The sequence below is a fragment of the Haemorhous mexicanus genome, unplaced genomic scaffold, assembly GCF_027477595.1.
Source record: "Haemorhous mexicanus isolate bHaeMex1 unplaced genomic scaffold, bHaeMex1.pri scaffold_191_ctg1, whole genome shotgun sequence".
In the NCBI taxonomy this organism is placed as follows: Eukaryota; Metazoa; Chordata; class Aves; order Passeriformes; family Fringillidae; genus Haemorhous; species Haemorhous mexicanus.
In genome coordinates this window covers 16,983-37,417 of record NW_026776022.1, presented here as the reverse complement: position 1 = coordinate 37,417, position 20,435 = coordinate 16,983, and the positions used below count along the sequence as shown (strand labels likewise).

At 63.2% G+C, this 20,435-nt stretch overlaps 3 protein-coding genes and 1 long non-coding RNA gene across 4 annotated transcripts; 1 reads left to right on the top strand and 3 right to left on the bottom strand.

Annotated features, from left to right (window-relative positions):
* Positions 1–1,037: 1,037 nt before the first annotated feature.
* RPL18 (ribosomal protein L18) lies at positions 1,038–9,146 on the bottom strand. Its single transcript, XM_059837647.1, has 8 exons — positions 8,995–9,146; positions 8,754–8,840; positions 8,102–8,209; positions 6,435–6,533; positions 5,142–5,143; positions 4,444–4,568; positions 3,362–3,431; positions 1,038–1,184 (listed from the first exon to the last, which is right to left on the bottom strand). The coding sequence occupies exons 1-8, from the start codon at positions 8,995–8,997 to the stop codon at positions 1,109–1,111; spliced, it is 570 nt and encodes a 189-aa protein (XP_059693630.1). The 5' UTR covers positions 8,998–9,146; the 3' UTR covers positions 1,038–1,108.
* Positions 9,147–9,768: 622 nt separating this feature from the next.
* LOC132322895 (D site-binding protein-like) lies at positions 9,769–16,191 on the bottom strand. The gene is made up of 5 exons (XM_059837642.1): positions 15,096–16,191; positions 14,026–14,222; positions 13,323–13,667; positions 11,813–12,007; positions 9,769–11,457 (listed from the first exon to the last, which is right to left on the bottom strand). The coding sequence occupies exons 1-5, from the start codon at positions 15,169–15,171 to the stop codon at positions 11,437–11,439; spliced, it is 834 nt and encodes a 277-aa protein (XP_059693625.1). The 5' UTR covers positions 15,172–16,191; the 3' UTR covers positions 9,769–11,436.
* A 125-nt stretch (positions 16,192–16,316) lies between these two features.
* Positions 16,317–19,604, top strand: ZNF865 (zinc finger protein 865). The gene is given in 2 exon segments (XM_059837641.1): positions 16,317–19,178; positions 19,180–19,604. Coding segments are annotated over 2 exon segments (3,273 nt in total). The 3' UTR covers positions 19,591–19,604.
* A 378-nt stretch (positions 19,605–19,982) lies between these two features.
* On the bottom strand, positions 19,983–20,435 carry LOC132322894 (uncharacterized). Its single transcript, XR_009485189.1, has 3 exons — positions 20,290–20,435; positions 20,154–20,225; positions 19,983–20,112 (listed from the first exon to the last, which is right to left on the bottom strand). It is a non-coding gene; the product is annotated as an uncharacterized LOC132322894 (long non-coding RNA).

Genomic DNA, 20,435 nt, shown 5'->3' with positions numbered 1-20,435 from the left:
TTTTTTCTGGATTTTTTTGGGTGGTTTTGGGGTTTTTCTCAGGGTTTTTTTTAAGGCATTTTTGGGGTTTTTCTCGAGTTTTTTTGGGGCATTTTTGGGGTTTTTCTCAGGTTCTTTTAGGGCGGTTTTGGGCTTTTTCTGGGGGTGATTTTGGGGCATTTTCTGCATTTTTCTCGGGGCGTTTTGGGGCAGTTTCAGAGTTTTCCTTTCTTTTTTTTTTTTAGGGATTTTTCAGGTTTTTTAGGGCAGTTTTGGGGTTTTCCTTGGTGTTATTTTGGGTCGGTTTTGGGGATTTTCTCCGGATTTTTCACAGTTTTTTTGGGGCATTTTTGGGGTTTTTCTGGCCTTTTTTTTGGGGTGATTTTGGTGTTTTCATCGGGTTTTTTTTGGGGCAGTTTTGGGGTTTTTCTCGGGCGGTTTCGGGGTTTTCCACAGGATTTTTTGGGCCAATTTCAAGGTTTTTCTGGGTTTTTTTGGGGCATTTCTCGGGGTATTTTTTTGGGTGGATTCAGGGTTTTTCTGGGTTAGTTTTGGGGCTTTTCACAGGATGTTTTGGGGCAATTTCAAGGTTTTCTGGGTTTTATTGGGGGGGCAGTTTCAGGGTTTTTCTCGGGGTTTATTTTTTTGGGTGATTTCAGGGTTTTCCTCAGGGTTTTTTGGGGCAGTTTTGGGGTTTTTTCTCAGTTTTTTTTTGTCACTCCATCACACACAGACGCAGGGGCTGTTTTGGGGTGATTTCAGGGTTTTTTTGGGGTGATTTCAGGGTTTTTTGGGGCAGTTTTTGGTTTTTTTTCTCAGTTTTTTTGTCACTCCATCACACACAGACGCAGGGGTTGTTCTGAGGCAGTTTCAGGGTTTTTCTCAGGGTTTTTTGGGGCAGTTTTTGGGGTTTTTGGGGCAGTTTTTGGGTTTTTTTCTCCGTTTTTTTTCTGTCACTCCATCACACACAGACCCAGGAGTTGTTTTGGGTTTTTTGGGGCAGTTTTGAGTTTTTTTTCTCAGTTTTTCTGTCACTCCATCACACGCAGACGCAGGGGTTGTTTTGGGGGGGGTTCAGCCCCAGCCCCGTTTATTTGGGGAGGGGGTGCTGCCTCTGGGGAGGGGCTGCTCAGTTCTTGTAGCCCCGGCTGGCGCGGCGGCCTCGGGCGCGCTCGAACTTGGGGCCCTTGGAGCGCACGTAGGGCCTGGGGGGGATGGGGGGTTAGGGACCCAAAACGGGCTGAAATCACCCCAAAACCTCCCCCAGGGAGAGCTCAGCGTGCCCCCAAAAACTCCAACCCACACCCCCAAATATCCCCAAAACCACCCCCAAATATCCCCAAAATAACCCCAAAATATCACCCAAAAATAATCCAAAATATCCCCAAAAACAACCCTAAATATCCCCAAAAATAACCCCCAAATATCCCCCAAAAATAACCCAAAATATCCCCAAAACCACCCCAAAATAACCCCAAAAATAACCCCGAAGATCCCCAAAACCACCCCAGAATATCCCCAAAAATAACCCCAAAGTGTCCCAAAAATAACCCCAAAATATCCCCCAAAACCACCCCAAAAATATCCCCAAAAATAACCCCAAAGTGTCCCCAAAATATCCCCAAAAATAACCCCAAGGTGTCCCCAAAAATAACCCTAAAGTGTCCCCAAGAACACCCCCAAATATCCCCAAAATAACCCCAAAATATCACCCAAAAATAATCCAAAATATCCCCCAAAACCACCCCAAAATATCCTCCAAAAACACCCCTAAATATCCCCAAAAATAACCCCAAAAACAACCCCAGTGTCCCCAAAACACCCCCAAAAATAACCCAAAATATCCCCAAAACCACCCCAAAACACCCCAAAATATCCCCCAAAATAACCCTAAAGTGTCCCCAAAAATAACCCAAAATATCCCCAAAAATAACCCCAAAGCGTCCCAAAAATAACCCCAAAATATCCCCCAAAACCACCCCAAAAATATCCCCAAAATATCCCCAAAAATAACCCCAAAGTGTCCCCAAAAACACCCCAAAATGTCCCAAATTGTCCCAAATCCCCCAAAATCTCCCAAAATTTTCCCAAAACTGCCCCAAAATGCCCCAAATTGCCACAAATTTTCCCCAAATCTGCCCCAAATTTGCCCCAAAATGCCCCAAATCTGCCCCAAAATGTCCCAAACTTTCCCCGAAATGCCCCAAATCCATCCCAAATTTGCCCCAAAATGTCCCAAAATCTCCCCAAACTTTCCCCAAACTGCCCTGAATCCGCTCCAAAATGCCCAAATCCCCCAAAATCTCCCCAAATTTGCCTCAAACTGCCCCAAATCCCCCCAAAATGTCCCAAACTGCTCCAAATCTTCCCCAAACTGCCCCAAAATGCCCCACATCTGCCCCAAATTTTCCCCAAAATGTCCCCAAAATCTCCCCAAATTTTCCCCCAAACTGTCCCAAATTTTCCCCAAACTGCCCCGAATCTGCCCCAAAATGCCCAAATCCCCCCAAAATCTCCCCAAATTTGCCCCAAATCCCCCCAAAATGTCCCAAACTGCCCCAAATCTTCCCCAAACTGCCCCAAAATGCCCCACATCTGCCCCAAATTGTCCCCAAACCGCCCCAAATTTTCCCCAAATGCCCCAAATTTTCCCCAAATCCCCCCAAACTGCCCCAAAATGCCCCAAATTTTCCCCAAATCCCCCCAAATTTTCCTCAAATGCCCCAAATTTTCCCCAAATCCCCCCAAACTGCCCCAAATTTTCCCCAAATGCCCCAAATCCCCCCAAACTTTCCCCAAATCCCCCCAAAATCCCCCCAAACCCCCCCAGCTGCCCCGCTCTCACTTGGTGTGGCTGTGGGGCGTGCCCAAATCCCCCCCAAATTTCCCCCAAACCCCCCCAAACCCCCCCAGCTGCCCGGCTCTCACTTGGTGTGGCTGTGGGGCGTGCCCAAATCCCCCCAAATCCCCCCAAACCCCCCCAGCTGCCCGGCTCTCACTTGGTGTGGCTGTGGGGCGTGCCCAAATGCCCCAAATCCCCCCAAACCCCCCCAGGCTGCCCCCGCTCTCACTTGGTGTGGCTGTGGGGCGTGCCCAAATCCCCCCAAATTCCCCCCAAATCCCCCCAAACCCCCCCAGGCTGCCCGGCTCTCACTTGGTGTGGCTGTGGGGCGTGCCCAAATCCCCCCAAACCCCCCCAAATCCCCCCAAACCCCCCCAGCTGCCCGGCTCTCACTTGGTGTGGCTGTGGGGCGTGCCCAAACCCCCCCAAATCCCCCCAAACCCCCCCCAAACTGCCCCCACTCTCACTTGGTGTGGCTGTGGGGCGTGCCCAAACCCCCCCAAATCCCCCCAAATCCCCCCAAAATCTGCCGGCTCTCACTTGGTGTGGCTGTGGGGCGTGCCGGGCGCCTTCCCGAAGTGCCGGTACACCTCGCGCGCCTTCCGCGGGCCTGGGGGCACAGGGACCCCCCGGGTTGGGGCAAAAACGGGGAAAAAACGGGCAAAACGGGGCGGGGAGGGGGGCAGGGGGGAGCTTGGGGGAAAGCCCAGGATTTGGGGAATGGGATTGGGGGGAAAATGGGGGTTTGGGGAATAAATGGGGGGTTTGGGGAAAAATGGGATTGGGGGGAAAAATGGGATTGGGGGGAAAAAATGGGGGTTTGGGGAAAAATGGGGGGTTGGGGAAAAATGGGATTGGGGAAAAAAATGGGGTTTGGGGAAAAATGGGGGGTTTGGGAAAAATGGGATTGGGGGGAAAAAATGGGGGTTTGGGGAAAATGGGATTGGGGAAAAATGGGATTGGGGGGGAAAATGGGATTGGGGGAAAAATGGGATTGGGGGGGAAAATGGGATTGGGGAAAAATGGGATTGGGGGGGAAAATGGGATTGGGGAAAAATGGGATTGGGGGGGAAAATGGGATTGGGGAAAAATGGGATTGGGGGGGAAAATGGGATTGGGGAAAAATGGGGGTTTGGGGGGAAAAATGGGGGTTTGGGGAAAAATGGGATTGGGGGAAAAAAATGGGGGTTTGGGGAAAAATGGGGGTTTGGGGAAAAATGGGGGTTTGGGAAAAAATGGGGGTTTGGGAAAAATGGGGTTTGGGGAAAGAAATGGGGGTTTGGGGGAAAAAATGGGGGTTTGGGGAAAGAATGGGGGGGTTTGGGGAAAAAAGGGGTTTGGGAAAAAATGGGGGTTTGGGGAAAAAAGGGCAAATCTGGGGGATTTGGGGAGGGGTCTGTGCCCCACCTGAGAGCAGCACGGTGCCCTTGCCCTTGGGCGTGGCCATGGCCCTGGGATTTGGGGGGATTTGGGGGGATTTTGGGGGGATTTGGGGGTGATTTGGGGGTGATTTGGGGTGATTTAGGGTGATTTAGGGTCGGTGTTATTCCAGGGTTATTTTGGGGTGGTTTAATGGATTTTCCTGGGGATTTTGGGGATTTGGGGAGGGGTCCCAGTCCCACCTGAGAGCAGCACGGTGCCCTTGCCCTTGGGCGTGGCCATGGCCAGCTGGTCGAAGGTCAGGATGGAGCCCCCGGCCCGCAGGATCCGCGTGCGAGCGCCGCGCGTCACCCGCAGGGGCGCACACCTGGGGGGGCAAAAACAGCCAAAATCACCCCAAAATCAGCCAAAAACACCCAGAATCAGCCAAAATCACCCAAAAACACCTGCAGGGCGCACACCTGGGGCCAAAAACACCCAAATCACCCCAAAATCACCCAAAAACACCCCAAAAACACCCAGAAACACCCGCAGGGCGCACACCTGGGGGGGCAAAAACACCCAAAATCACCCCAAAATCAGCCAGAAACACCCCAAAATCACCCAGAAACACCCGCAGGGCGCACACCTGGGGGGCCAAAAACAGCCAAAATCACCCCAAAATCAGCCAGAAACACCCCAAAATCAGCCAGAAACACCCGCAGGGCACACACCTGGGGCCAAAAACACCCAAATCACCCCAAAATCAGCCAAAATCACCCCAAAATCAGCCAGAAACTCCCCAAATCACCCAGGAACACCCGCAGGGCGCACACCTGGGGGCCAAAAAACACCCAAATCACCCCAAAAACACCCCAAAAACACCCCAAAACCACCCAGAAACACCCTAAAATCACCCAGAAACACCCCAAAACCACCCAGAAACACCCGCAGGGCGCACACCTGGGGCAAAAAACACCCAAAATCACCCCAAAAACACCCAAAATCACCCAGAAACACCCCAAAACCACCCAGAAACCACCCCAAATCACCCAACACCACCCAAAATCACCCCAAAGTCATCCAAAACCACCCCAGAATCACCTAAAACCACCCCAAAGTTACCCAAAATCACCCCAAAATGCCAGACACCCCAAAAGATCATGCCCCAAAACCACCCCAAAGAGCCCCAAAATCACCAAGACTTGTCCCCCAAACCAGTCCAAAATCACCCCCAAAACCACCCAAAAAACATCCCCAAAACCCACCCAAACCAGCCCAAAATATCCCCAAAACCACCCAAAACCACCCCAAAACCCACCCAAAACCACCCAAAAAACATCCCCAAAACCCACCCAAACCACCCCAAAAACCTCCCAGAAGGACCCAGGAATCCCCCCCCGACCCCCCCCCAGTCCCCAAAAACGCCCCAAGAAGCCCCAAAATCCCAACCCAGCCCGGAATTGTGTAAAAAAACCCCAAAGTGCCCCAAATTCCCCTGAAAACCCCAAAAATGCCCAAATTCCCCTGAAAACCCCAAAAGTGCCCAAATTCCCCTGAACACCCCAAAAGTGCCCCAAATTCCCCTGAACACCCCAAAAGTGCCCCAAAATCCCCTGAACACCCCAAAAGTGCCCAAATTCCCCTGAACACCCCAAAAGTGTCCAAATTCCCCTGAACACCCCAAAAGTGCCCAAATTCCCCTGAACACCCCAAAAGTGCCCAAATTCCCATGAAAACCCCAAAAAATCCCCAAATTCCCCTGAAAACCCCAAAAGTGCCCAAATTCCCACAAAAACCCCAAAAGTGCCCAAATTCCCCTGAACACCCCAAAAGTGCCCCAAAATCCCCTGAACACCCCAAAAGTGCCCAAATTCCCCTGAAAACCCCAAAAGTGCCCAAAATTCCCACGAAAACCCCAAAATGCCCCAAATTCCTCTGAACACCCCAAAATGCCCCAAATTCCCATGGAAACCCCAAAATGCCCCAAATTCCCACGAAACCCCCCAAAATGCCCCAAATTCCCACAAAAACCCCCAAAATGCCCCAAATTCCCCTGAAAACCCCAAAAGTGCCCCAAATTCCCCTGAACACCCCAAAAATGCCCCAAATTCCCCTGAACACCCCAAAAGTGCCCCAAATTCCCACAAAAACCCCCAAAATGCCCCAAATTCCCCCCAAACTCTGGGGGAGCCCCCCCGCAGCGCAGGGCCGGGGCTGGGTTGCCCAAAAACCCGCGGGTTTGGCCCCAAACCTGGAGCTTGGGCACGGCCTGGATGCGAACGTCGTCGGTGACCGTGCCCACCACCACGGCCGTGCGCCCCGCGCGCCCCGGCTTGCGCATCATCCGGATCTGAGCGGGGGGAACGGGGGGAAAACGGGAGAGTCCGCCGGGACACGGGGAGAATCCGTCGGGAAATGGGGAAAATCCGCCGGGAAAACAGCCAAAAACCGGGAAAACAGGGAAAAACCGTCAGGAAATGGGGAAAAAACCAGTGTGAAAACAGCCAAAAACCGGGAAAACAGGGACAATCCGTCAGGAAACGGGGAAAAACCAGTGGGAAAACAGGGAAAAACCGGGAAAATACCCCAAAACCGTCAGGAAATGGGGAAAATCCAGTGGGGAAAACAGCCAAAAACCGGGAAAACAGGGAAAAACCGTCAGGAAACGGGGAAAACCAGTGGGAAAACAGGGAAAAGCCATCAGGGAATAGGGAAAAACCAGGGAAACAGGGAAAATCCGTCGGGAAATGGGGAAAATCCGTCAGGAAACAGGGAAAATCCAGTGGGAAACGGGGAAAAACCAGTGGAAAACAGGGAAAAACCGGGAAAATACCCCAAAACCGTCAGGAAACAGGGAAAAACCGTCGGGAAACGGGGAAAATCCAGTGGGAAAACAGGGAAAAGCCATCAGGAAACGGCCAAAAACTGTCAGGAAATAGGGAAAAACCAGTGGGAAATGGGGAAAATCCAGGGGAAACAGGGAAAATCCGTCAGGAAACAGGGAAAAACCCGTGAGAAAATACCCCAAAAACTCAGTGATAAAACAACCCCAAAAATCCAGGAAATACACCCCAAAAAACCTGTTAAATGGGATTTTGGGGGTTTTGGGGCTCACCAGGCGGGGGGCTCTGGGTGACATTTCAGGGATATTTTGGGGTGAATTCGGGGGGTTTTGGGGCTCAGCGGGCGGGGGGCTCTGGGTGACATTTCGGGGATATTTTGGGGTGAATTCGGGGGGTTTTGGGGCTCAGCGGGCAGGGGGCTCTGGGTGACATTTCAGGGATATTTTGGGGTGAATTCGGGGGGTTTTGGGGCTCAGCGGGCAGGGGGGCTCTGGGTGACATTTCAGGGATATTTTGGGATAATTTTGGGGTGAATTCGGGGGGTTTCGGGACTCACTAGACCGGCAAGGCCCTGGGTGAAATCTCAGGGTAATTTTGGGGTGAATTCGGGGGGTTTTGGGGCTCCTCAGGCGGGGGCTCTGGGTGACATTCCAGGGATATTTTGGGGTTTATTTTGGGGTGAATTCGGGGGGCTTCGGGGCTGACCAGGCGGGACAGGGCCCTGGGTGAAATCTGGGGGTAATTTTGGGGTGAATTCGGGGGGTTTTGGGGCTCACCAGGCGGGACAGGGCCCTGGGTGACATTTCAGGGATATTTTGGGGTAATTTTGGGGTGAATTCGGGGGGTTTTGGGGCTCACCAGGCGGGACAGGGCCCTGGGTGACATTTCAGGGATATTTTGGGGTGAATTCGGGGGGTTTGGGGGCTCCTCAGGCGGGGGCCCTGGGTGACATTTCAGGGATATTTTGGGGTTTATTTTGGGGTGAATTCGGGGGGTTTCGGGGCTCACCAAGCGGGGGCTCTGGGTGACATTTCAGGGATGTTTTGGGGTGAATTCGGGGGGTTTGGGGGCTCACCAGGCGGGACAGGGCCAGCGGGGGCCGGTTGGAGCGGCTCATGAAGAGGCGCTTGAGCACCACGCGGTTGAACGGGGCGTTGGTGCGGCGGGCCAGGAACCGGTACAGCTGGAACGGGAGAGAAACGGTGAGAGCGGGACAAACCGGGACAAACCGGGACAGACCGGGGAGAACGGGGAAAAACCGGGACAAACCGAGAGAAACCGGGACAAACCGGGGGAAAACCGGGGAAATTGGAGCGGTGCGGGTGGGAAATGGTGAGAAACCGGGGAAAACGGGAAAAACGTGGGGAAACCGGGAAAAACCGGGGGGAAAAAACGGGAAAAATCAAGAAAATTGTGGAATAGCGGAGGAAAACCCGACAGAACCCGGGTAAAATGGGGAGAATCGGATAAAAACGAGAAAAATCGGGAAAATGCGGGAAAAACCGGGGGAAACCCGGGAAGACGAGGAGAACCGGGGGAAATCGGGAAAAACGGAGGAAACGGGGAAGAAGGAAAGGAAGCGCTGGAGCCGGGATACGGGAAGGGACCGGAGAGCGGGAAGGGAACCGGGAGGAACCGGGAGATACCGGGGGGAACCGGGAGCGGCGGGCCCGGGCTCGATGCCGGGCTCCGTCCCGGCCCGGTGCCGGTGTCCCGGCCGCTCTCACCTTGACGAGCAGGCGCAGGTAGATGTCCTGGCTCTTGGGCTCCTTCCGCCGCACCTTGCGGTCCTTGTCGTGGCGGATGTCGATGCCCTGAGGCGACACCGGGCCCGGTCACCGCGGGGGCCGCCGCGCCATCACCGCCCCCCCCCGCGCGCGGCCCGGGCCCTCCCGAGCTCCCCCGAGCCCTCCCCGAGCCCTCCCGGCCGCGGATGGCGGCGGATTCGGGAGCCGCGGCCGGACCCACCATGGCGGCGGCGCTGGAGAGAGGCGGGAGCGGGAACGCGCGGGGGGTTATGGGGGAGAGGAGCCGCTTCCGGTTCGCGCCGGAAGTGTGCGCCGGCCGCTCTGCCCCCACGCTCTATTGCGCTGGAGGACCGAGCCCGTGTGACTCCGCCGGATCCTTAATGAGCGCCGGTAATTAGCGATGGGGCAAGGCGGGCGCGCGGGTAATTAGCGCTGTTAATTAGGGGCCGCTCCGCCGCGTGCTGCGGCAAAACGCGGGGCTTCTCCTGGCAATGGCGAGCTTGCCCTCAGCCGGCATGGCGGCCGCGGCCAGGCGTTGCCATGGTTACGTCGCTGCCATTGGCCGAGCCGCCCCCAAAGATGGCGCCGCGGCGGCTTCACCCTCCATTGCTCCAAACGGCGGCGCCGCCCGCAACAAAGATGGCGGAGGCGGCGCGGCCTCCCATTGGCTGCGCGCGGGGGAAAGGCGGCTCGCGATTGGCTGGGAGGGAGAGGGGCGGGGACAGCGGCGGCTGCGGACGGGACCGGGGTGGGGGACACCGGTACAGAGGGGGGGACACGGGGACACTCGGGGGGCACCCCAAGGTCCCGAATTTGGGGAGATTCGGGATTTTTGGAGGCTCACGGGGGGGGTTTGGGGCCCCTCCCTCTTCTCTGTACAATAAAACCCAACCTCGGAGCGACCCCGAGTCTTTGGGGGGGGGGGGGCCCTGGGAGCCCCTCCCCACTCCCAGCCCGCCCCTCCCCCCTCCCAGTGCTCCCAGTTCAGGTTCCATTTTTTGTTGATTTTTTTTTGTTTTAATTCTGTACAAAATCCGCGACCCCCCCCCCAAAATCCCTCGTGCTGGGTGGGGGGCGGGGCAGTAAAGTGGTCAAAGTGCTGGGGGGGAGGGGGCAGAGAGATTCCGGGGAGGGGGAGGGGTGGCGGGGGCGCCCCTCCCCCCACCCCAGTAACGCTACTGGCCTGAACTGGGAATGGTCACTGGGGGAGGGGAGACCCCCGGGACCCCCCACCCAAATTTGTGCTTTGATCCAGCCCGGGGGGGGGGCTGGGAATAAATAGGGAGGGGGGAAGGGGGAGCCAGGGGGGTCCCAGGGGGGGAGGGGTCTCAGTCCCAGTGCCCCTCCTCCCCCAGGGTGGGAGATCCCGGGGATGGGGTTGGGGGGGGGGGGGCTGGGTCCTGGTGCCGGATCCCGGATCTGGATCCGGTTCTGGGTCCTGGTTCTGGATCTTCTCACTGGATCCCGGATCTGGATCCGGTTCTGGGTCCTGGTGCTGGATCTTCTCACTGGATCCCGGTTCTGGATCCCATCACTGGATCCTGGTTCTGGGTCCCAGTTCTGGATCTTCTCACTGGATCCTGGTTCTGGATGTGTTGCTGGGCCCAGTTCTGGATCCCAGTGCCAGGTCCTGGTTCTCGATCCCAATTCTGGAATTCTTTTCACTGGATCCTGGTTCTGGATCTCATCACTGGATCCCGGTGCTGAAATCCCGGTGCTGGGTCCCAGTGCCAGGTCCTGGTTCTGGATCTCCTCACTGGATCCCGGTGCCAGGCCCTGGTTCTGGATCTCCTCACTGGGTCCCGGTGCCAGGCCCTGGTTCTGGATCTCCTCACTGGGTCCCGGTGCCAGGCCCTGGTTCTGGATCTCCTCACTGGGTCCCGGTGCCAGGCCCTGGTTCTGGATCTCCTCACTGGATCACAGTTCTGGATTTTCGTACTGGATCCCGGTTCTGGGTCCCATCGCTGGATCCCGGTTCTGGATCTGGTGCTGGGTCCCGGATCCCAGTTCTGGATCCCAGTTCTGGATCCAGGTCCCGGTGCTGGATCCCAGTCCTGGATCCAGTTGGGATCCCCAGCCCGGGATCCTCCAGGGCTCCCCCGCTGTCCCGTGGGATCCGGCGTTCCCGGAGCTCCTGGAGCGCTCCCAAATCTCTCCAAACCGTCCCCAAATCTCCGCCGGCTCTCAGTGCGGTCCCAAATCCCTCCAGGGCAGTCTGGGATCACCTGGGGCCGTCCTGGGTCAGACCTGGGGCCATCCTGGGTCACCTGGGGCCGTCCCAACCCCCTCCAGGTGGATCCCAGACCCCTCGAGGATCCCGGGATCGCTCAGATCTGGCCGTGGCGCGCCTCGTAGCGCACCAGGATGGCGCGGAAGCGCTGGAGCTGAACTGGGTCAGTCCTGGGTCAGTCCTGGATCACCTGGGGCCATCCTGGATCACCTGGGGCTGTCCCAACCCCCTCCAGGTGGGTCCCAGACCCCTCGAGGATCCCGGGATCGCTCAGATCTGGCCGTGGCGCGCCTCGTAGCGCACCAGGATGGCGCGGAAGCGCTGGAGCTGTTCTGGAGCTGTCCTGGGTCAGACCTGGATCACCTGGGGCCATCCTGGGTCACCTGGGACCACCCCAGACCCCTCCAGGTGGGTCCCAGACCCCCAGCCCGCTCAGATCTGGCCGTGGCGCGCCTCGTAGCGCGCCAGGATGGCGCGGAAGCGCTGGAGCTGTTCTGGAGCTGTTCTGGGTCAGTCCTGGATCACCTGGGGCCATCCTGGATCACCTGGGGCCGTCCCAAACCCCTCCAGGTGGATCCCAGACCTCTCGAGGATCCCGGGATCAGTCAGACCTGGCCGTGGCGCGCCTCATAGCGAGCCAGGATGGCGCAGAAGCGCTGGAGCTGTCCTGGGTCAGTCCTGGGTCACCTGGGGCCATCCTGGGTCACCTGGGGCCATCCTGGGTCACCTGGGGCTGTCCCAACCCCCTCCAGGTGGATCCCAGACCCCTCGAGGATCCCGGGACCGCTCAGATCTGGCCGTGGCGCGCCTCGTAGCGCGCCAGGATGGCGCGGAAGCGCTGGAGCTCGCGGCGGGCCGCGGCCACCTCGAGGCGCAGCGCGGCGTTCTCGCGCTCCAGGAACGCCGCCCGCACCGAGATCTGGTTCTCCTTGAGGCGCCGCGCGTCCCGCGAGCGCTTGGCGGCCGCGTTGTTCCGAGAGCGGCGGCTCCAGTACTTCTCGTCCTGGGGGGGACAGCGGTCAGGGGACAGCTGGGACAGCTGGGGACAGCCAGGGACAGGGGATGGACAGGGGATGGACAGGGGTCAGGGGATGGACGGGACAGCAGGGGACAGCTGGGGACAGCCGGGACAGCAGGGGACAGCCAGGGACAGGGGATGGCTCAGGGGACAGAGGAGGGATTGGGGGTCAGGGGACAGCTGGGGACAGCCGGGGACAGCTGGGGATAGGGGATGGACAGGGGATGGACAGAGGATGGACGGGGCCAGCAGGGGACAGGGGACAGCCAGGGACAGGAGATGGACAGGGGATGGATGGGGGACAACAAGGGACAGGGGACAGCAGGGGATAGGGGATGAACGGGGGTCAGGGGACAGCCAGGGACAGCTGGGGACAGGGGATGGACAGGGGATGGACGGGGGTCAGGGGATGGACAGGGGGACAGAGGACGGACAGGGGGACAGCGGATGGATGGGGACAGCTCAGGGGACAGCTCAGGGGACAGGGGAGGGACACAGGGACAGGGGACGGCTCAGGGGACAGCCGGGGGCAGGGGAGGGACACAGGGACAAGAAGTGGACACAAAGATGGACACAGGGACAAGGGACGGACACACGGACAAGGGATGGACAGGGGGACCCACCCAGGGCACAACGGAGCCCAGGAATTTTGGGGACATTTGGGGGGATTTGAGGGTGATTTTGGGAGGGATGTTGGGGAGATTTTAGAGGGGATTTTAGAGGTGATTTTGGGGGGTGATTTGGGGTGATTTTGAAGGTGATTTGGGGTGATGTTGGAGGTGAATTTGGGGTGATTTGGGGTGATTTCGGAGGTGATGTGGGGTGATTTTGGGAGTGAATTTGGGGTGATTGTGGAGGTGATTTTGGGGTGATTTCGGGGGTGATTTGGGGTGCTGTTGGGGGTGAATTTGGGGTGATTTCGAAGGTGATTTTGGGGTGAATTTGGGGGTGATTTGGGGTGCTGTTGGGGGTGAATTTGGGGTGATTTTGGAGGTGATTTTGGGTGGATTTTGGAGGTGATTTTGGGGTGATTTTGGAGGTGATTTTGGGGGTGATTTGGGGTGCTGTTGAGGGTGAATTTGGGGTGATTTCGGAGGTGATTTGGGGTGATTTTGGGAGTGAATTTGGGGTGATTTTGGGGGTGATTTGGGGTGCTGTTGGGGGTGAATTTGGGGTGATTTCGGAGGTGATTTGGGGTGATTTTGGGAGTGAATTTGGGGTGATTTGGGGGGTGATTTGGGGTGCTGTTGGGGGTGAATTTGGGGTGATTTGGGGCTATTTGGGGCTCCCCCCGTCGCACCTTCTGCTCCTCGGGCACGTGCACCTTGCGGGCCTTGCGGGCGATGGGCTGCGGCCGCAGCTCCTCCTGCGAGAAGCGGAGCCGCCGCGGGTCGAAGGGGCCCCCCCCCGGGACCCCCCCCCCAGCGCCTCCGCCTCGGCCTCCGGGGGGGCCCGGGGGGGGCCCGGGGCTGCGGGGAGCGGCGGGGTTACCGTCGCGATCGGGGGCGGGGCTGTCGCGATAGGGGGCGGGCTGTCGCGATAGGGGGCGGATCCCCAAGGGAGGGACCCCGCGGGCCCGGGGAGGGGCGTTCGGGGAGCTCCTGTCGCGACACAGGGGCGCCGCCACGATTTGGGGTGGGGGTCCCTGTCGTGATACGGTGGGGGGGGGCGATAGTGATGGGGAGGAGCCCGATTGCGATTGGAGCCCCCTCCCCAATTCCCGGTGCCCCCCTCCCCAGCTCCGTGTCACCCCCCCGCCAGTTCTCAGTAACCCCCCCGACCCCCATTCCCAGTGCCCCCCCCCCCGCTGCCCCCCTCCCCCAATTCCCATCCCCCCCCATTCCCAGTGCCCCCATTCCCGGTGCCCCCTCCCCAATTCCCATCCCCCCCCCCATTCCCGCTGCCCCCCTCCCCAATTCCCATCCCCCCCCCCCCTCCCGGTGCCCCCTCCCCAATTCCCATCCCCCCCTCCCCCCCGGTGCCCCCCCCCGGTTACCGGGCGCCCTCTCGGGCTCGGGGCTGCGGGGGGGGCTGGGGGGGGGCAGCCCGTGCTCCCGCAGGAACTCGTCCAGGTCCACGTACTCCAGCTCGGGACCCCCGCCCGCAATTGGGGCTGGGGGCGGCCCGGGCCGCTCCCACGGCGGGGGGGGCGGGGGCACCCCCAGGAAGCCCCCGCGGCTCCCGCCCGGTTCCTCCATCCCTGGGGGGGCACCGGGAACGGGGAGGGGGGGGGGGGTCACGGGGGGCTCCGGGAATGGGGGAGGGGCTCCGGGAATGGGGGAGGGGCATGGGGAATGGGGGGGGGTCACGGGGGCACAGAGACCCCCCCCCCCCAAAGGCCTCCCGGAGCCCCCAATCACCCCCCAGGAATCCCCCCCCCAAAATGCTCCAATTCTGCCCAAAATGCCCCAAATCCCCCCCCAGCCCCCGCCTCCCCCCAAATCCCCTCCGGGGGTCGCCGCCCCCTCCCCAAATCGCGGCACGTGACCCCCCCACGTGACCCGACCCCCCCACACGTGACAGCGCCGCGCGCGGAGGGGGAGGGGACACGGGGGTGGGGGAGGGGCGACACGGGACACGCGTGGGGGAGGGGGACACGCGCGCGCACGTGCGGCGGTCACGTGGGGGAATCCCCCGCCCCCACGTGCGGCTTCACCTCGGGTGACCCCCCCCGGGCTGGGGGAGGGGACACCGGGACGGTCCCCGGGCGGCCCCGCCCCTTCCATCCCCGCTCCCGGTGGTCCCCTCCCCCCATTCCGGTATCCCCGGGGTCTCCCCCCCCCAATCCCGGTCCCGGTGTCCCCGGTCCGGTCCCGGTCCCGTTGCCCCCACTCTGGTCCCGGTGTCCCCTCCCTGCCCCCGGTCCCGCTGCCCGCCCCGCTGTCCTGGTCCCCCCGCCGTGTCCTCCCGGTCCCGGTCCGGTCCGGTCCCGGTCCCGGTGTCCCCTCCCTGTCCCCGGTCCGGTCCCGGTCCCGCTGCCCCCGCGCTGTCCCGGTCCCCCCACCGTGTCCCGGCCCGGTCCGGTCCCGGTGTCCCCTCCCTGTCCCCGGCCCGGTCCCGGCCCGGTCCCCACCTGCTCCGGTCCCTCCCGGTGCCCTCGGCCCGAGCCCCGCGGGGGGCGCTGCGCCCGTGAGGGGGCGTGTCCTCATCTGGCCCCGCCCCTCGTTGGAAACAGCCAATCCTCGCCTGCTCTCTCTTCAAGCCGTGCCCCTCAAAAAAACAAACCCCGCCCTCCCCGCGCACGCTGCGCGCCTCCCATTGGTCGGAACCGCCCCCAGCCACGCCCCCGCGGCGAACAAAGCTCCGCCCCCCGCACGAAAATTAAAAAAGTCCCGCCCTCTTCGCGAGGCCGCGCCCCCGGCGACGAGCGCAGCCAATGGGCGCGCGGGGGGCGTGACCGCGGTCAGGCGGCGCGGCCATGCGGGGAGGCGTGGCCTGACCTACATTGGGCCAATGGGGAGGCGCGCGGGGGGCGGGGTATGACCCAGTTTAGGCCAATAGGGATCGGGCGGGGCCGGGGGGCGGGGCCGCGAGCACGCGGGGCCGCACGTGTGGGGCGCCCTTAAAGGGGCCGCCACCCGAAATGGCGGTCAAGGGTGGGGGGCGACAACAGCGACCCCCCCTCGGCTCTGCGGGATTCCCTGCACCCCCAGTGACGTCACAACCCTCCCGACTCTCCCCCAAATTCATCCCCCTCTCTGGGTGTGACCAGGGGGCGTGGCCAGGTCCGCTCCCGGGGCTCTGATTGGTCCCGAGTTAACCCCCTCCCCACACCTCACTCAGAGCCGCCATCTTTGCTGAGGGCAGCCGCCGCCATCTTGTGCCGCGCCGCCATCTTGGCCGTGAGGGAGGCGGCGGCTCCGGCGCCATCTTTGGTGAGGGCAAAGCCCCCATTTCCCCCCATCCCCTTCCCGGTGCCGCTCCGGGCTCCCGGGCTTCCCCCCGGTTTCACCTGTGAGGGGGTCGGGGGCGTTTCGCTATCCCCGGGACCCTCCGTGAGGGGAGACAGCGGCGGGAAATCTCCCGGACCCTTCCTCACGTGACCCCCGCCGCCACTTCCGCTTCCGCTTCCGGCGGGGGCGGCGCGTCCGGCCCGGCCCGGCCCGGCCCGGCCCGAGCGGGTTCGGGACGGCCCCGGGACCCCCCCGCGACCCCCGGGACCGCCCAGGTGAGTGCGGAGTGACCGCCCCCGCTCCTCAGCCCCCCCCCGTGGTCACCCCGGGGCCTGCGGGACCCCCGGGCTCCCCCCCGGGCCTGCGGGACCCCCGGGCGCCCCTCAGGAGCCGCCCCGGCCATGGAGGCGAACGTGAGCGACGAGAGCGGCCCGTTCCAGGCGTACCCCTTCGATTTCCTGGATTTCCTGACGCACCAGCAGCGCCCGGAGCCCCCCGAGCCCTTCGAGCCGCCCCCCAAGGCGCTGCCGCTGCCCCCTCCCCACTTCGAGTACCCCCTCCCCGCCGGCGCCCCCCCGTTCGAGCGCAGCCCCCTCCCCAAGCACAAACCCGAGCCCCCCCCGCCCCCTTCCTCCTCATCCTCCTCCTCCCCCCCACCCCAAAAAAACCCGAGGGGTCCCTCGGGGGGGGGTCCCTGGGGGGGGCGTCCCTGGGGGGGTCCCCGTTCCCCCCCCCGCCTCTGCCGCCCCCTCCCCAACCCCTGTTCGAGGCTGGGGGCGCCTTCCCCTCCCCCCAGTGGGGCATCGTGGACCTGTCGGGCCACCAGCACCTTTTTGGGGCCGGGGGGCTCAAGCGGGGCCCGGCCCCGCCCTCCGGGACCCCCGCCCCGCCCGGGGCCCCCCCCCGAGGCCAAGGAGGAGCGCAGCTACTTCCGGCGCCTCAAGTACCTGGTGGAGCGGCGCTTCACCTGCGCCGCCTGCCCCAAGCCCTTCCGGCCGGCCTCGCACCTGCCGCAGGTGCAGGCCGCGGGGGGCGGGGCCGAGGGCGGGGCGCGGCCCTACGAGTGCCGCACCTGCGGCCGCACCTACAGCCACGGCTCCAGCCTGGTGCGGCACCGGCGCTGCCACCGCGAAGGGCGGGAGGCCAGGGCGGCGCCGGGGGCGGGGCCCGCCGGGACCACGCCCAACGGGGGCGGCGCCGTGGCCAACGGGGTCGGTGCGGCGGCCAGTGTCAACGCGGCGGCCAACGGGGTCAACGTGGCACCCAACGGGGTCAACGCGGCACCCAACGGGGTCAACGCGGCACCCAACGGGGTCAACGCGGTGGCCAATGCAGTCAACTCGTTGGCCAACGTCAACGGGGTCAACACGGTGGCCAACGTCAACGCAGTGACCAGTGGGGTCAACGTGGTGTCCAACGGGGTCAACGCAGTGGCCAGCATGAACTCTGCAGCCAACGGGGTCAACGTGGTGGCCAACGGGGTCAACGCAGTGACCAGTGGGGTCAACGCAGTGACCAGCATGAACTCTGCGCCCAACGGGGTCAACGTGGTGGCCAACGGGGTCAACGTGGTGGCCAGCAAGGTCGGTGTGGCGGCCAACATCAACACGCCACCCAACGGGGTCAACGCGGTGGCCAACGTCAACGTGGCGGCCGGCGGGGCCAACGTGGTGGCCGGCGAGGTCAGTGTGGTGGCCAGCGTCAACGCGGCGGCCACCGAGGTCAACGCGGCCAACAGAGTCAACGTGGCGCCCAACGGGGTCAACGCGGTGGCCAACGCCAGCGTGATGGCCAACGGGCTGAACGCGGCGGCCGCCAGGGTCACCGCGGCCAACGGGCTCAACGTGCTGGCCACCGTCAACGGGGGCAGCCCCTTGACCGTGGCGGTCAACGCCGTGTCCGGCGGGGTCACCGCGGCCTCCAGCGGGGTCGTGGCCGGCGCGGCCGCGGCGCCCAACGGCGTCGGCGCCCTGGCCGCCCCCCTGGCGCCGGCGGGCGTGCCGGGCGCGGTGCTGCCGGTGCCCGCCGGGGGGGTGCTGCTGGCGCCCGTGGGCGTGCTGCCGGCGGCGGGGGCGGCGGGCGAGGGGCCGTTCCCGTGCCCGCTGTGCTGGAAGGCCTTCAAGAAGCCGAGCCACCTGGCGCAGCACCAGATCATCCACACGGGCGAGAAGCCGTTCGCCTGCGCCGCCTGCGGCCGCGCCTTCAACCGCCGCGAGAGCCTGACGCGCCACGTGCGCACCACGCACGCTGCGCCCGCGCGCCGCCTGCCCTGCCCCGTCTGCGGCAAGGAGTTCCGCGACGCCGCCTACCTGCTGCGCCACCAGGTGAGCCACGGCGCGCCGCGCCCCGCCCACCGCTGCGACGTCTGTGGCAAGGCCTACGCCGCGCCCCAGAGCCTGCTGCGCCACCGCCGCGCCCACGCCGGGGACGGCGCCAACACCGGCGCCGCCGCCAACGCCGCCGGGAGCGCCGCACCCGCCGGGGGGCGGAGCTTCGGCTGCCAGGTGTGCGGGCGCGCCTTCGGGCGGCGCGAGACGCTGCGGCGGCACGAGCGCATCCACACCGGGGAGAAGCCGCACGAGTGCGCCGTCTGCGGGAAGCGCTTCCGCGAGTCCTTCCACCTGCGCAAGCACCGCGTGGTGCACACCCGCGAGCGGCCCTACCGCTGCGAGCTCTGCGGCAAGGCCTTCGGCTACCCGCAGAGCCTGACGCGGCACCGCCAGGTGCACCGCGGCGCCGCGCCCGCCGCGCCCGCCGGCCCCGAGGCGGCGCCGGCGCTGGGCTGCGGCGCCTGCGGGCAGCGCCTCCCCGACCTGCTGCGCGCCGTGGCGCGCAAGGACCCGGCCGCCGGCGCGCCCGAGCGGCCGCAGGGCTGCGACACCTGCGGGCAGGTCTTCGGCTTCCTGGAGAACCTGGTGTGGCACCGCCTGGTGCAGGCGGCCGCGCCCCCGGCCCCGCCCGCGCCGCCCGCGGCCGGCGAGGCCCCGGCGCGGCCCGAGGAGCCGCCGGCGGCGCCCAGCGCGCGGCGCTTCGCCTGCGGCACCTGCGGGCGCGGCTTCCGGCGGCTGGCGGCGCTGGTGACGCACAGGTACGCGCACCTGGCGGGGCGGCGGCGCTGCGGGGCGTGCGGGCGGCGCTGCGCGGGCGCCCGGGAGCTGCTGCGGCACCGGCGGCGGCACCTGCGGCGGCGCCCCGCGCCCTGCGGCGCTTGTGGCCGGCGCTTCTGGGCGGCCGCGCTGCTGCGGCGGCACCGGCGCTGCTGCCCCCGCCCGGCGCCGCCCGCCCCGCCGCCGCACCTGCGGCCACGCCCGCCGCGCCCGGCCGCCGCCCCCGCGCTGCCCGCTGTGCGCCCGGCGCTGCGCCCACGCCGCCGCCCTGGCCGAGCACCTGCGGCGGCACCGCCCGGCGCGCCCGCGGCGCTGCCGCACCTGCGGGGAGAGCTTCCGCTTCCGCGGGAACCTGCTGGAGCACCGGCGGCGCCACCTGGGCGAGCAGGTGTACCGCTGCGAGCGCTGCGGCAAGAGCTTCTTCTACCTGGGCTCGCTGGCGCGGCACCTGCGCGGGCACGAGCGGCGGCCGCGCTGCCCCCGGTGCCGCCGGCGCTTCGCCCGCGCCGCGCTGCTGCGGCGGCACCGCTGCCGGCGGGGCGGGGCCGCGGCGGGGGCGGGGCACTGAGGGCGCAGGTGCCACAGGTGCCACAGGTGGGTCAGTGGCGTCCACATGGGTCGTTCTGGTCAAAAATGGGTGATGCTGGCCGAAATTGGGTTGTTTGGGCCAAAAATGGCCCCAAAATGGCTCAGCCTGGCCAAAAATGGGTGATTCTGGCCAAAAATGGGTGATTCTGGCCAAAAATTGGTGATCCTGGCCAAAAATGGGTCATTGTGCTCAAAAACGGCCCCAGAATGACTCATCTGGGCCCAAAATGGCTCATCCTGACCCGAAATGGGTCATCCTCTCCCAAAATGGCTTGTTCTTGCCAAAAATGGCTCAGCTTGACCAAAACTGGGTCGTTCTGGCCAAAAACGGCCCCAAAATGGCTCATCCTGGCCCAAAATGGGTCATGCTGGCCAAAATGGCCCAAAATGGCCCAAAATGGCCCAGCCCAGCCCAGCGTGGAGTGGCCAGGCCGTGACAGTGAGCCCAGGGTGTCCCGACCGATGGACAGATGGACAGACGGACACCTGGGCTGGTGCACACCTGGAAACCTGGGCTTGATGGACACCTGGACACCTGGACACCTGGGCTGATGGACAGACGGACACCTGGGCTGATGGACACCTGGACAGATGGTCAGACGGGTCAATGCACACCTGGGCTGGTGGACAGACGGACACCTGGACTGATGGACACCCTGGCTGATGCACACCTGCACACCTGGGCTGATGGACAGATGGACACATGGGCTGATGCACACCTGGGCTGATGCACACCTGCACACCTGGATTGATGGACAGACAGACAGATGGACACCTGGACACCTGGGCTGGCAGACAGACGGACACCTGGGCTGATGGACAGAT